At 44.1% G+C, this 13,063-nt stretch overlaps 1 protein-coding gene across 21 annotated transcripts in view; it reads right to left on the bottom strand.

Moving 5' to 3' along the window:
• SFI1 (SFI1 centrin binding protein) overlaps window positions 1-13,063 on the bottom strand; it is a 113,415-nt gene that overhangs the window by 84,384 nt on the left and 15,968 nt on the right. For 20 of the 21 annotated variants that reach the window (XR_012089479.1, XR_012089482.1, XR_012089480.1 and 17 more), the window contains one exon: window positions 657-830. The exons of the other annotated variant lie outside the window; for it this stretch is intronic. Coding sequence is in view for 15 of the 20 variants with exons in the window: in XM_073006797.1 (XP_072862898.1) it covers window positions 657-830 (174 nt within the window). In the remaining 5 variants the exon portion in view is untranslated. The remainder of the gene's footprint in view (window positions 1-656; window positions 831-13,063) is intronic. 21 annotated transcript variants of the gene reach the window in all.

Genomic DNA, 13,063 nt, shown 5'->3' on the forward strand with positions numbered 1-13,063 from the left:
AGCTAATTTTTTGTATTTTTAGTAGAGATGGGGCTTCACCATGTTAGCCAGGATGGTCTCGATCTCCTGACCTCGTGATCCACCCGCCTCGGCCTCCCAAAGTGCTGGGATTACAGGCGTGAGCCACCGTGCCCGGCTGTATTTTTAGTGGAGATGAGGTCTCGAACTCCTGACCACAGGTGATCCACCTGCCTCGGCCTCCCAAAGTGCTGGGATTATAGGTGTGAGCCACCGCACCAGGCCTGATAAATTTTTGAATTAAGAAATGCATGTCTTTAATATACCTAATCAAGAGTAGCAGAAGGGTTACAGCTCTTCTAGAATTCACCAGAAAATCCAGGGGGAAAAAAAAAAGAGTAGCAAAAAAGAGTAGTTCCTTCTTTCTTGGACCACGTTTACACGTTTAGACTTTTTCTGGAAGAATCTTGATAGCGTCATATTGTGAGGCAGAAGTGGAGAAATGAAAACACTCAATGACAGATTTTATGTCTGCAGATTCCTGAATATCCTTTTCATCTGAACATTCTACTATAAAGAACAGGCATCAAGATCTCCAACTAATTGTGATGGGAGAATAAGAATCATTCCCTCATTTTAAACAAGAAGGGCGAACAAGAGAAAAGTATCCGTAGACTGGTGGCCACTCAAAAGCTCACCTGACACGAAGTTCTCTTAACCGGCCCTGTCGGGTACAAGTATGTGTGCCACGATACTGCACTAGGTGACTGGTACTAGGTAACTCCCTCCGGATCCCAAAGGATGCAGAAGACTTCTTGTTGGATAGTGTCTTTGCAGAATAAGGTTTCTTAAGTGCACCATCCCTAAAATACCTTAAATGTGAGGAGGAAGAAGGCAAGGAGAGAATAAAGTTATCTCTGCATGTGATGCAAATACTTTTAACATACAAGCAAAATTAAACAGATAAGCTCATCAAGACTGACAATACCTATGCTTCAAAGATAATAAGCAGCCCAATCTGACAGAAATATTGGCCAACCACTGGAGGTGGGTACTGCTGGGTCAGCTCTAGGCAGGAACTACAGAGCTGAGGGGTACCCCCTGGAGTCATCAGGCCTAACACAGTTTTCTTTTGTTTGAGACAGGTTCTCACTCTGCTGCCCAGGCTGGAATGCTGTGGCATGACCACAGCTCACTGCAGCCTTGACCTCCCAGGCTCAAGTGATCCTCTCATTTCAGCCTCCCAAGCAACTAGGCAACTAGGACCACAGGTGCTCGCCAGTGTGTCCTGATAATTTTTTTTTTCTTTTAAGAGACAAGGTCTCACTGTGTTGCCCAGGCTGGTCTTGAACTCCCGGGCTCAAGGAATCCTCCCACCACATCCTCCTGAGTAGCTGAGACTACAGGCGTGCACCACCATGGTCGGCTAATTTTTTATTTTTATTATTTTTTTTGAGACAAGGTCTTATTCTGTCGCCCAGGTTGGAGTGCAGTGGCGTGATCTCGGCTCACTCAACCTCCACCTCCCGGGTTCAAGCGATTCTCCTGCCTCAGCTTCCCTAGTAGCTGGGATTACAGGCACCCACCACCACATCCGGCTAAGTTTTGTATTTTTAGTAGAGATGGGATTTCACCATGTTGGCCAGGCTGGTCTTGAACTCCTGACCTCAGGTGATCCACCCACCTCGGCCTCCCAAAGTGCTGGGATTACAGGCTTGAGCCACTGTGCTCGGCCAATTTTTAATTTTTTAGAGACAGGATCTCACTATATTGCCCAGGCTAGTCTCAAACTCCTGGGCTCAAGTAATCCTCCTGCCTCAGCCCCCAAAAGTGGTGGTATTACAGACATGCACCACTGTATCTGGCCTGCTGGCCTGATTTCATTCTTGATCTCTTGCTTCAGAGTGTCTGCACTGAGGCTAAAGCGCGCGCACACACACACACACACACACATATATATACACACACACACATATATATATACATACACACACACCCCCCCACACATTTTAATATACTTTTTAAAAATTGTTATTTTTTGTTTTCTTGAAATAGGGTCTTGCTATGTTGCCTAGGCTGGTCTTGAACCCCTAGGCTTAAGCAATCCTCTCAACTAAGCCTCCCAAAATGCTGGGATTACAGGTGTAAGCTACCACACTCAGACTCCTGGATTTTATTTTTTTAGAACAATTTGAAGTTTACTGCAAAATTGTGAAGAACGAACAGACTGTTCCCACATACCCCTTTTTCTTTACACACACACAGCTGTATATGCTAAAAAGAATATGTTTAAAGGCTGGGCGCGGTGGCTCATGCCTGTAATCCCAGCACTTTGGGAGGCCGAGATGGGCGGATCACGAGGTCAGGAGATCGAGACCATCCTGACTAACACAGTGAAATCCCGTCTCTACTAAAAATACAAAAACTAGCCGGGTGAGGTGGCGGGCGCCTGTAGTCCCAGCCACACGGGAGGCTGAGGCAGGAGAATGGCGTGAACCCAGGAGGCGGAGCTTGCAGTGAGTGGAGATCGTGCCACTGCACTCCAGCCTGGGAGACAGAGCGAGACTCCGTCTCAAAAAAAAAAAAAAAAAGAATATGTTTAAAGAAATGAAAGTCAAGCGTGAACATATTTGCAGGGCATGGGGTAACTATAATAAGTAAGGTAGAAGCATTAATCACAACAGCCAAAAGGTAGAAGCAATCTAATTTTTTTTTTTTAAAGACAGGGTCTTGGCCGGGTACAATGACTCACGTCTATAATCCCAGCACTTTGGGAGGCTGAGGCAGGAGGATCATCTGGGGTCAGGAGTTTCAGACCAGCCTGGCCAACACGGCTAAATGCCATCTCTACTAAAAATACAAAAATCAGCCGGGTGTGGTGGCAGGTGCCTGTAATCCCAGCTACTTGGGAGGCTGAGGCAGAAGAATCGCTTGAACCCGGGAGGTGGAGGTTGCAGTGAGTCAGGCCATTGCACTCCAGCCCGGGCGACAGGACAGGACAGGAAAGGACAGGACAGGACAGGAAAGAAAGAAAAAAATAAAACTCCCCGATAGTTCCAACATAGGTATTGATGGCCAGGTGCGGTGGCTCACGCCTGTAATCACAGCACTTTGAGAGGCCAAGGTGGGTGGATCACCTGAGGTTAGGAATTTGAGACCAGCTTGGACAACATGGTGAAACCCTGTCTCTACTAAAAATACAAAAATTAGCCAGGTGTGGTGGCGCACGCCTGTAGTCCCAGCTACTCGGGAGGCTGAGGCATGAGAATCGCTTAAACCCAGGTGGCAGAGGTTGCAGTGAGCTGAGATCTCACCATTGCATGCCAGCCTGGGCGACAGAGTGACACACTGTTTCAACAACAATAAGAACGACAAAACATAGGTATTGATACAGTTTAGCTGTGCCCCCACCCAAATTGCATCTTCAATTGTAGGTCCCGTAAGACCCACGTGTTGTGGGAGGGACTTCACGGAAGGTGATGAGATTATGTGGGTAGTTCCCCCATGCTGTTCTCATGATAGTGAGTGAGTTCCCAAGAGATCTCATGGTTTTATGTGGGGCTTTCCCCCACTTCACTCTGCACTTTCTTTCCTGACACCATGTGAGAAAGCACATGTTTGCTTCCCCTTCCACCATGATTGCAAGTTTCTTGAGGCCTCTCCAGAAATGCAGAACTGTGAGTCAATTAAACCTCCTTCCTTTATAAATTGCTTATCTCAGATATTTCTTCATGGCAGCATGAGAACGATCTAATACAGGTATCTATATTTGAGTATGGTACCATTCACTGCTTTGCTTCTATAAAACTATCTTGTACTACTCCCAAAAAATAAAACTTAAATCTGATTAAGTCTCTAAATCAGAGAACAGAGGACAGAAGAACATGCTAAAATGCACACAGGCCCTATCAAAATATCAGTGACATTATTCACATAAATAGGAAAAATATCTTAAAAATTGTATAGGACCACAGAAGACTCCAACTAGCCAAAGCGATCCTGAGCAAAAAGAACAAAGCTGGAGGCATCACATCACCAGACTTCAAAATAAACCACAAAGCTGTAGTAACCAAAACAGCATGGTACTGGCATAAAGACACACACAGGCCAATGGAACAGAACAGAGTATCAAGTTATTAAGCTACTTTATCTATCTACCTACCTACCTACCTACCTATCTAAGACACAGTCTCATTCTGTTACCCCACTGGAGTATAGTGATGCAATCACGGCTCACTGCATCCTCAACCTCCCAGATTCAGGTGATCTTCCTTCCCACCTCAGCCTCCTGAGGAGCTGCAACTACAAGGGCACAGTACCACCTGGCTAATTTTTTGTAGAGATGGGGTTTTGCCACATTGCGCAGGATGGTCTTGAACTCCTAGGCTCAAGTGATCCACCTGTCCTGGAGTCCCAAAGTGCTGAGATTACAGGTGTGAGCCATCACACCCAGTGCCAATTTATTTCTGACAAAGGGTCCAAGAACACTGGGGAAAGGACACCCTCTTCAATAAATGGTGCTGGGAAAAGTGAGTATCTACATACAGAAAAATGAAACCAGACCCCTTACCTCTCACCCTATACAGTATCAACTCAAAATGGATCAAAGACCTAAATGTAAGACCCAAAACTAGAAAGCTACGAGAAGAAATACTTCAAAAGTCTAGGAAAATATTTTACTAATAAAACATCAAAAGCACAGGCAACAAAACCAAAAATAAACAAATAGGATAATCTCAAGCTTAAAAGCTTCTGCTCAGCAAACAATCTACAAGTAAAAAGACAACCTATAGAATGGGATTACAGGCCGGGCATAGTGGCCCATGCCTGTAATCCCAGAAGTTTGGGAGGCCAAGGCAGTCAGATCACTTGAGATCAGGAGTTCAAGACCAGCCTAACCAACATGGTGAAACCCCATCTCTACTAAAAATACAAAATTAGCTGGGCATGGTGACATACACCTATAATCCCAGTTACTCAGGAGGCTGAGGCAGGAGAATCGCTTGAACCCGGGAGGTGGTGGTTGCAGTGAGCCAAGATTGTACCACTGTACTCCTGACTGGGTGATAGAGTAAGACTCCATCTCAAAAAAAAAAAAAAAAGAATGGGATTACAAATATTACAAAAAATATGTGCAAACTATCTGACGGGGTTAATACGCAGAATATACAAAGAACTCAAACATCTCAACAGCAAAAAACAAACAAAAAATCCAATTAAAAAAGGGGTAACTTTGGGAAGCTGAGGCGGAGATGGCTTCAGTCCAGGAATTTAACATCAGCCTGGGCAACATGGTGAAATCCTGTCTCTACACAAAATTAGCCAAGCATGGTGGTGTGTGCCTGGAGTCCCAGCTACTCTGGAGGCTGCACTGAGAGGATGGCTTGAGCCTGGGAGGCAGAGGTTTCAGTGAGCTGAGATCCCACCACTGTACTCCAGCCTGGGTGACACAGTGAGATCTGTCTTAAAAAAAAAAGTAGGGGGAGCAAATTCTCTGAATAGACATTTCTCAAAAGAAGACATACAAATGGCTAACAAATATATAATGCTCAACATCACTATCAGGAAAATGTAAATGAAAATCACAATGAGGTGTCATCTTACTCGTTAGGTAGGTGGCTATTGTCAAAAAGACAAAAAAAAAAAAAATGCTGGCAAGGAAGCAGAGAAAATGGAACACTTTTTTATTTTATTTTTATTTTTATTGAGATGGAATCTCACTGTTGCCCAGGCTGGAGTGCAATGGCGCCATCTCGGCTCACTGCAACCTCCTGGGTTCAAGCAATTCTTCTGCCTCAGACTCCCAAGTAGGTGGGACTACAGGTGCGCACCACCAAGTCCGGCTAATTTTTGTATTATTAGTAGAGGCAGGGTTTCACCATATTGGCCAGGCTAGTCTCGAATTCCTGACCTCGTGATCCGCCCACTTCGGCATCCCGAAGTGCTAGGATTACAGGTGTGAGCCACCACGGCCGGCTGAAAAGGGAACACTTATATACTGTAGGTGAGAATGTAAACTAGTATAGCCGCTATGGAGAACAGTATGGAGGTTCCTCAAAAAACTACAAATAGGACTACTGCATGACCCAGCAAACCCACTACAGGGCATTTATCCAAAGGAAAAATCAGTGCATCAAATAGACATCTGCACCCTCATGGTTACTGCAGCACTATTCACAATAGCCAATATATGGGATCAATCTAGGTGTCCAACAAGAGATGAATGGATTAAGCAAATGTGGTATATACACACAAATGAAATACTATTCAGTCATAAAAGAGAGTAAAATATTGTCATTTGCAGCAACATGGATGGAAATGGAGGATATTAAGTGAAATATGCTAGGAACAGAAAGTTAAACACCTCATGTTCTTACTCGTGCAAAAGCTAAAACAAGTTGATCTTACAGAAACCAAAGTAGAACAGAGGACACAAGAGGCTAGGAAGGGTAGAGGAAAAAGAGGGACAGGGAGAGATTTGTTAAAAGACACAAAAAAAACTAGATAGGAGAAATAAATTCTAGCATTCTATACCCCCATAGGACTATTGTTAACAATCATGTATAGTTTCAAGTAGCTAGGAGGATACTGAATGTTCCCAAAACAAAGAAATGATAAATGTTTGAGGTGATGGATATGCTAATTACCCTGATCTGATCACTACACATTATATGTATTGATATATCACTACGTACCTGATAAATATGTACCATTATATTAAAAATTCATAAATTTTAAAAAAGAATTTTTAAAAATGCACATAAGAATGCAACTGGTAAAATACGAATTGCGGAAAGTGCTACAAAACAACTGATTCCCAAACAATTGACTTCAAGGAAGGAAAAGATAAAGCAGAAATCCATGAATTAGGCTGGGTGCGGTGGCTCATGCCTGTAATCCCAGCACTTTGGGTGGCTAAAGCAGGTGAATCACGAGGTCAGAGTTCGAGATCAGCCTGGACAACACAGTGAAACCCCATCTCTACTAAAAATACAAAAAATTAGCTGGGCGTGGTGGTGGGTGCTTGTAATCCCAGCTACTCAGGGGGCTGAGGCAGGAAAATTGCTTAAACCCGAGAGGCAGAGGTTGCAGTGAGTTGCAATCTCGCCACTGCACTCCAGCCTGGGCAACAGTGTGAGACTCTGTCTCAAAAAAAAAAAAAAAAAAAATCCATGAATTAAAAGCAATTGACTCCACTTATCTTCTCTACACACAGCGAGTGGTGGGTCTGCCTCTGCCTTCCTACCTCCTCCCTTCTTTAATTATGGTAACTGGTCAACTCACCTTGGTTGATCAAACATGGCCTGTGCAGTGTTCTAGAAAACTAAATGCTGTTGATCTGAATCTGGTTGTCTCTGCAGGGGCAGCAAAAGCCCTGCCAGTCTGGTCTTCAAAAATAGTAGTCCTGGTCGGGCACGGTGGCTCGCCGAGGTGGGTGGATCACCTCAGGTCAGGAGTTCAAGACGAACATGGTGAAACCCTGTCTCTACTAAATACAAAAAATTAGCCGGGTGTGGAGGCCTATGCCTGTAATCCCAGCTAATTGGGAGGCTGAGGCAGGAGAATCACTTGAACCCGGGAGGCAGAGAATGCAGTGATCCGAGATCGTGCCACAGCACTCCAGCCTGGGCAACAAGAGCAAAACTCTCATCTCAAAAAAAAAAAAAAAAAAAAAAAAAGGCCAGGCGCAGTGGCTCACACTTGTAATCCCAGCACTTTGGGAGGCCCAGGTGGGTGGATCACAAGGTCAAAAGATAAAGACCATCCTGGCCAACATGGTGAAACCCTGTCTCTACTAAAAATACAAAAATTAGCTGGGCATGGTGGCACATGCCTGTAGTCCCAGCTACTCAGGAGGCTGAGGCAGGAGAATTGCTTGAACATGGGAGGCGGAGGTTGCAGTGAGCTGACATCACACCACTGCACTCCAGCCTGGTGACAGAGCGAGACTCCATCTCACTCAAAAGAAAATAATAATAATAGTAATAATAAAGGAATAAAATTCTGATACAGAAACCCTGAAAACACTATGCTAAGTGAAATAAGCCAAACGCAAATGGAAAAATATCGTATGACTCCACTTACATGAGGTACCTAGAACAGGCAAATTCTTAGAAACAAAGTACAATAAAGGTTATAAAGGATTAGGGTAGGAGGAATGAGGAGACACCATTTAAAGAATACAGAATTTCCACATGGGATGATGAAAAGTTTTGGGTATGGATAGTGGTGATGGTTACACATTGTTAGTGTACTTAATGGCACTAAATTGTACACTTAAAAATCGTTAAAATAGGCCAGGTGTGGTGGCTCATGCATGTAATCCCAGCACTTTGGGAGGCTGAGGCAGGTGGATCAGCAGTTCGAGACCAGCCTGGCCAACATGGTGAAACACTGTCTCTACCAAAAATACAAAAATTAGCCGGGCGTAGTGGCACGTGCCTGTAATTCCAGCTACCTGGGAGACTGAGGCGGGAGAATCGCTTGAACTCCTGAGGCGGAGGTTGCAGTGAGCAGAGAATGTGCCACTGCACTCCAGCCTGGGTGATAGAGTGAGACTTCGTCTCAAAAAAAAAAAAAAGGTCAGATGCAGTGGCTGACATTTGTAATCCTAGCACTTTGGGAGGCCAAGGCAGGTAGATCACTTGATGCCAGAAGTTCAAGACCAGCCTGGCCAACATGGTGAAACCCTGCCTCTACTAAAAATACAAAAACTTAGCCGAGCATGGTGGCACATGCCTGCAGTCCCAGTTACTCGGGAGGCTGAAGCACAAGAAGCACTTGAACCTAGGAGGCGGAGGTTACAGTGAGCCAAGATCACAACCACAGCCCTTCAGCCTGGGCTGTGAGAATCTATCTCAAAAAAAAAAAAAAAAAAAAAAATTAAATTAAAATAAAATAGTAAGTCTTATGTTATATATATTTTACCACACACACAAAACATAAACTCTCTGGACAGTTTGAATCACCGTGCCATGAAGCAGTAGGTGGTAGGATCTCACCGTGTGTCTGACTAGCCCTCTCTCTGCCTTGTTTGAGCTTCCGCAGAACTTGCAAGGGTGGCGGTAAGGCTGAGAAGGACACTGGAAAGGCCAGGACAAAGGTGGTCTGTTTCCCGCTCACAGAGAGCCTCCTTACAGCTCCCAGTGGGTCATATTCATAGACAGACATCTGACATGTAGGACGACCAGTCATGGATGTGTGGGCGTGACTGCCACTGTGAACAGTGCAGCCATCCTTGGATACCTTACTGCAGAGATACTTGAAGTGGCATCAAAGGCACCAAAAGATTTAAAGGTAAAGCTATTACCCCTCATCATTTGCAACCTGCTATTAGTGAAAAAGAATTGGACTGTCTTATCAAGGCTACAATTGCTGGTGATGGTGTCATTCCACACATTCGCAAGTCTCTGGGAAGAAAGAACAATAGAAGACTATGTAAAGGATGCCTGGATTTCTTATTATCTCAGGTCTCTAATTAATCTAACAGCTCTCTACTGTTGGCGATTCCAGGGGAATACAGTCATGCCCCATGACACCTGGTTAATTTTTTAAAAATTTTTTTAATAAAGACAAGGTCTCACTGTGTTGCCCAGGCTGGTCTTGAACTCTACTTTTTTTTTTTTTTTTTTTTTAAGACAGGGTCTGGCTCTGTTGCCCAGGCTGGAATGCAGTAGACAATCACAAATTACACAGCCTTAGTCTCCCAGGCTCACGTGATCCTCCCACCTCAGACTCCTGAGTAGCTGGTACTATAGGCATGCGCCACCACATCTGGCTATTTTTTTTTTTTTTTTTACTTTATATAGAGATGGGATCTTATTATGTTACCCAGGCTGGTCTCGAACTCCTGGACTCAAGGAATCCTCCCACCTCAACCTCCCAAAGTTCTGGGATTACATAAGCCACCATGCCCAGATGGAAGTAGTGGATTTTGATTGAGATGACTATTTTTTAGATACTGCCTGTATTTTAATTATGATGCAGAAGTTATATCAACAGACATTTGGTTTTGCACACATATTACTTCCACTCTGGTAGGTGAGTTCAACAGAGGTCATATCCCAAACGAAAAAAAAAAACCCTCTATGAATATTATAAAAGCCATCAAATTGCACACTTGAAATGAATGAATTGTATAATATGTGAATAATATCTCAATGAATTTTAAAAAAGCAATATAGAACCACTTTAGGAAATCCAAAAAATGTTGGTAACTATAAAGAAAACAATGAAAGTAGCTTATAGGCCGGGCGCAGTGGCTCACGCCTGTAATCCTAGCACTTTGGGAGGCCAAGGCGGGCGGATCACAAGGTCAGGAGATCGAGACCATCCTGGCTAACACGGTGAAACCCCATCTTTACTAAAAATACAAAAAAATTAGCCGGGTATGGTGGCGGGCACCTGTAGTCCCAAGCTACTCGGGAGGCTGAGGCAGGAGAATGGCGTGAACCCGGGAGGCGGAGCTTGCAGTGAGCTGAGATCACGCCACTGCACTCCAGCCTGGGCGACAGAGCCAGACTCCATCTCAAAAAAAAAAAAAAAAAAAAGTAGCTTATAATCCTGCTAAAAAAACCCACAAGCAAAGCTAAACTATATAGTTTTTAAGGATACACAATTGGGTAATAAAACCATGAAGAAAAGTGAGAAAGTAATTACCATTCAAGTCAAGTTAGTAGTTTACTCTCTGCGGGGCAGTCAGTGGGCTTGGAAGGAAGTTCAGAAATGACTGCCAGGGTCTTACGGTTTTTTTTGTTTTTTTTTTTTAAACAGGTAGTGGTTACAAAGGTGTCTGCCATATAATAATTCACTAGGGCACCCACTTGTTTGGTGCTGTTTTCTGTATTTGTGTTATATTTATCAGTAAATAATTTTTGGCCAGGCATGGCGGCTCACACCTGTAATCCCAGCACTTTGGGAGGCTGAGGCGGGTGGATCACTTGAGCCCAGGAGTTCAAGACCGCCCTGGGCAACATGGTGAAACCCCATCTCTACCAAAAATACAAAAAATAGCCAGTGTCATAACTCAGTCTCAAAATTAATTAATTAAAATTTTAAAATAAAAAATTTTTTGGCAGGCAGTGACTCATGCCTATAATCCCAGCATTATGGGAGGCTAAGGTGGGTGGATTGCTTAAAGCTAGGAGTTGAGAGCAGCTGGGCAACACAGAGAGACCCCATCTCTACAAAAAATTTAAAAATTAGACTGCTCACAGTGGCTCACACCTGTAATCCCAGCACTCTGGAAAGCCAAGGTGGGTGGATCACCTGTAGTCAGGAGTTGGAGGCCAGCTTGGCCAACATGGTGAAACCCTGTCTCTACTAAAAATACAAAAAATTAGCTGAGCGTGGTGGCGCATGCCTGTTATCCCAGCTACTCGGGAGGCTGAGGCAGGAGAATTGCTTGAACCCAGGAGGCAGATGTTGCAGTGGGCCGAGATCACTCCACTGCACTCCAGCCTGGGCAGGAGAGCAAGACTGTGTCTCAGAAAAAAAAAAAAGGTCGGGTGTGGTGGCTCACGCCTGTAATCCCAGCACTTTGGGAGGCCGAGGCAGGTGGATCACGAGGTCAGGAGATCGAGACCATCCTGACTAACAAGGTGAAACCTCGTCTCTACTACAAATACAAAAAATTAGCCGGGCGTGGTGGCAGGCACCTGTAGTCCCAGCTACTCGGGAGGCTGAGGCAGGAGAATGGCGTGAACCTGGGAGGCGGAGCTTGCAGTGAGTAGAGATCGCACCACTGCACTCCAGTCTGGGAGACACAGGGAGACTCCGGCTCAAAAAAAAAAATTAGCCAGATGTGGTGATGCATGCCTGTAGTCCCAGCTACATGGGCGACTGACATGGGAAGATCACTTGTTGAACCCAGAAATTCAAGGCTGCAATGAGCTGTGATCACGCCACTGCACACCAGCCTGAGTGACAGAGCAAGACTCTGTCTCAAAAAAAAAAAAGAATAGAAAAGGAAAAAATGATAGATGCATAGTTCACTGGTTTTCAGTCTTAATTCTTTATACATGCATTTAATGGTATACATTAAATGCATTAAACCCATTATACATTCCTCTAAACATGACTGTAGTTGTATTTATATATTGATACATAGTATTTTTATGAGCATTACAACATATCTGTTAACTTCCATTATGATTTTTTCTTTGATCTTCGTGCAAAAGGATACAAAACATATCAGCAAAGGGAAGAGGGGCACAGGGCAAAGTCTGGCAGAAACCAAGTGCAAGCTTCCAAGAATCCTCTCCCAGTGGAATCACAAAGGACACTCTTAATTCCTCCGGCACTGAACTGTGATAGCACGTGAGAAGTGTTGCATATCAGTGAAGCTTATTAGAGACTCAGTACCCAAGCTTTTACTGAGGGCTGGTCAGACAGGCACCCTCTGCCTGACACATACCAAAATTCCAGACTCCTAGAGGGAGTGCTAGTATTCAGCATAAACAACACTGCATGAACACACAACAGTGTAGGTCCAGTTAACTATTCATCAGTTAGGGAACGGTGGGAACCCTTCTGAAATCTTAAGTTTCCAGACACCAGCCAAGGGTCAACCTTGTAAGCAGGATTTTCTAAGAAAAGCAGCCACAAAGAGAAAACAGACAGAGAAGATCAAAGAGAAAAGCTGGTTCCTTAAAAAGACTAATACAGTTGACAGCTAGTGAAACTGATCAGGAAGAGAGAAAAACCAAATAAATGAGGGTCAACTCTATATTTCTATAAACTAGCAATAAAGAAAAAACAATTACATATATTTATATACTATTTTCAAATGGCATCACAAATATAAAACATAGGAGTAAATCTAATAATTTTATAGGCAAAATGGGGAACTCAGTACAATACAGATGTCAATTTTTCCCACTCTAATCTATAGATTCAAAGTAACCTCAATTAAAACCCCCAAGAGAGGGCTGGGCACAGTGGCTTACACCTGTAATCCCAGTACTTTGGAAGGCCAAGGCGGGCGGATCACCCTGACTGAGAACAGGCGTTCAAGACCAGCCTGACCGACATGGTGAAATGCCATATCTACTAAAAATACAAAAAACAGCCAGGCATGGTGGTGGGTGCCTGTAATCCCAGCTAC

Source organism: Chlorocebus sabaeus, chromosome 19, assembly GCF_047675955.1.
Source record: "Chlorocebus sabaeus isolate Y175 chromosome 19, mChlSab1.0.hap1, whole genome shotgun sequence".
In the NCBI taxonomy this organism is placed as follows: domain Eukaryota; kingdom Metazoa; phylum Chordata; class Mammalia; order Primates; family Cercopithecidae; genus Chlorocebus; species Chlorocebus sabaeus.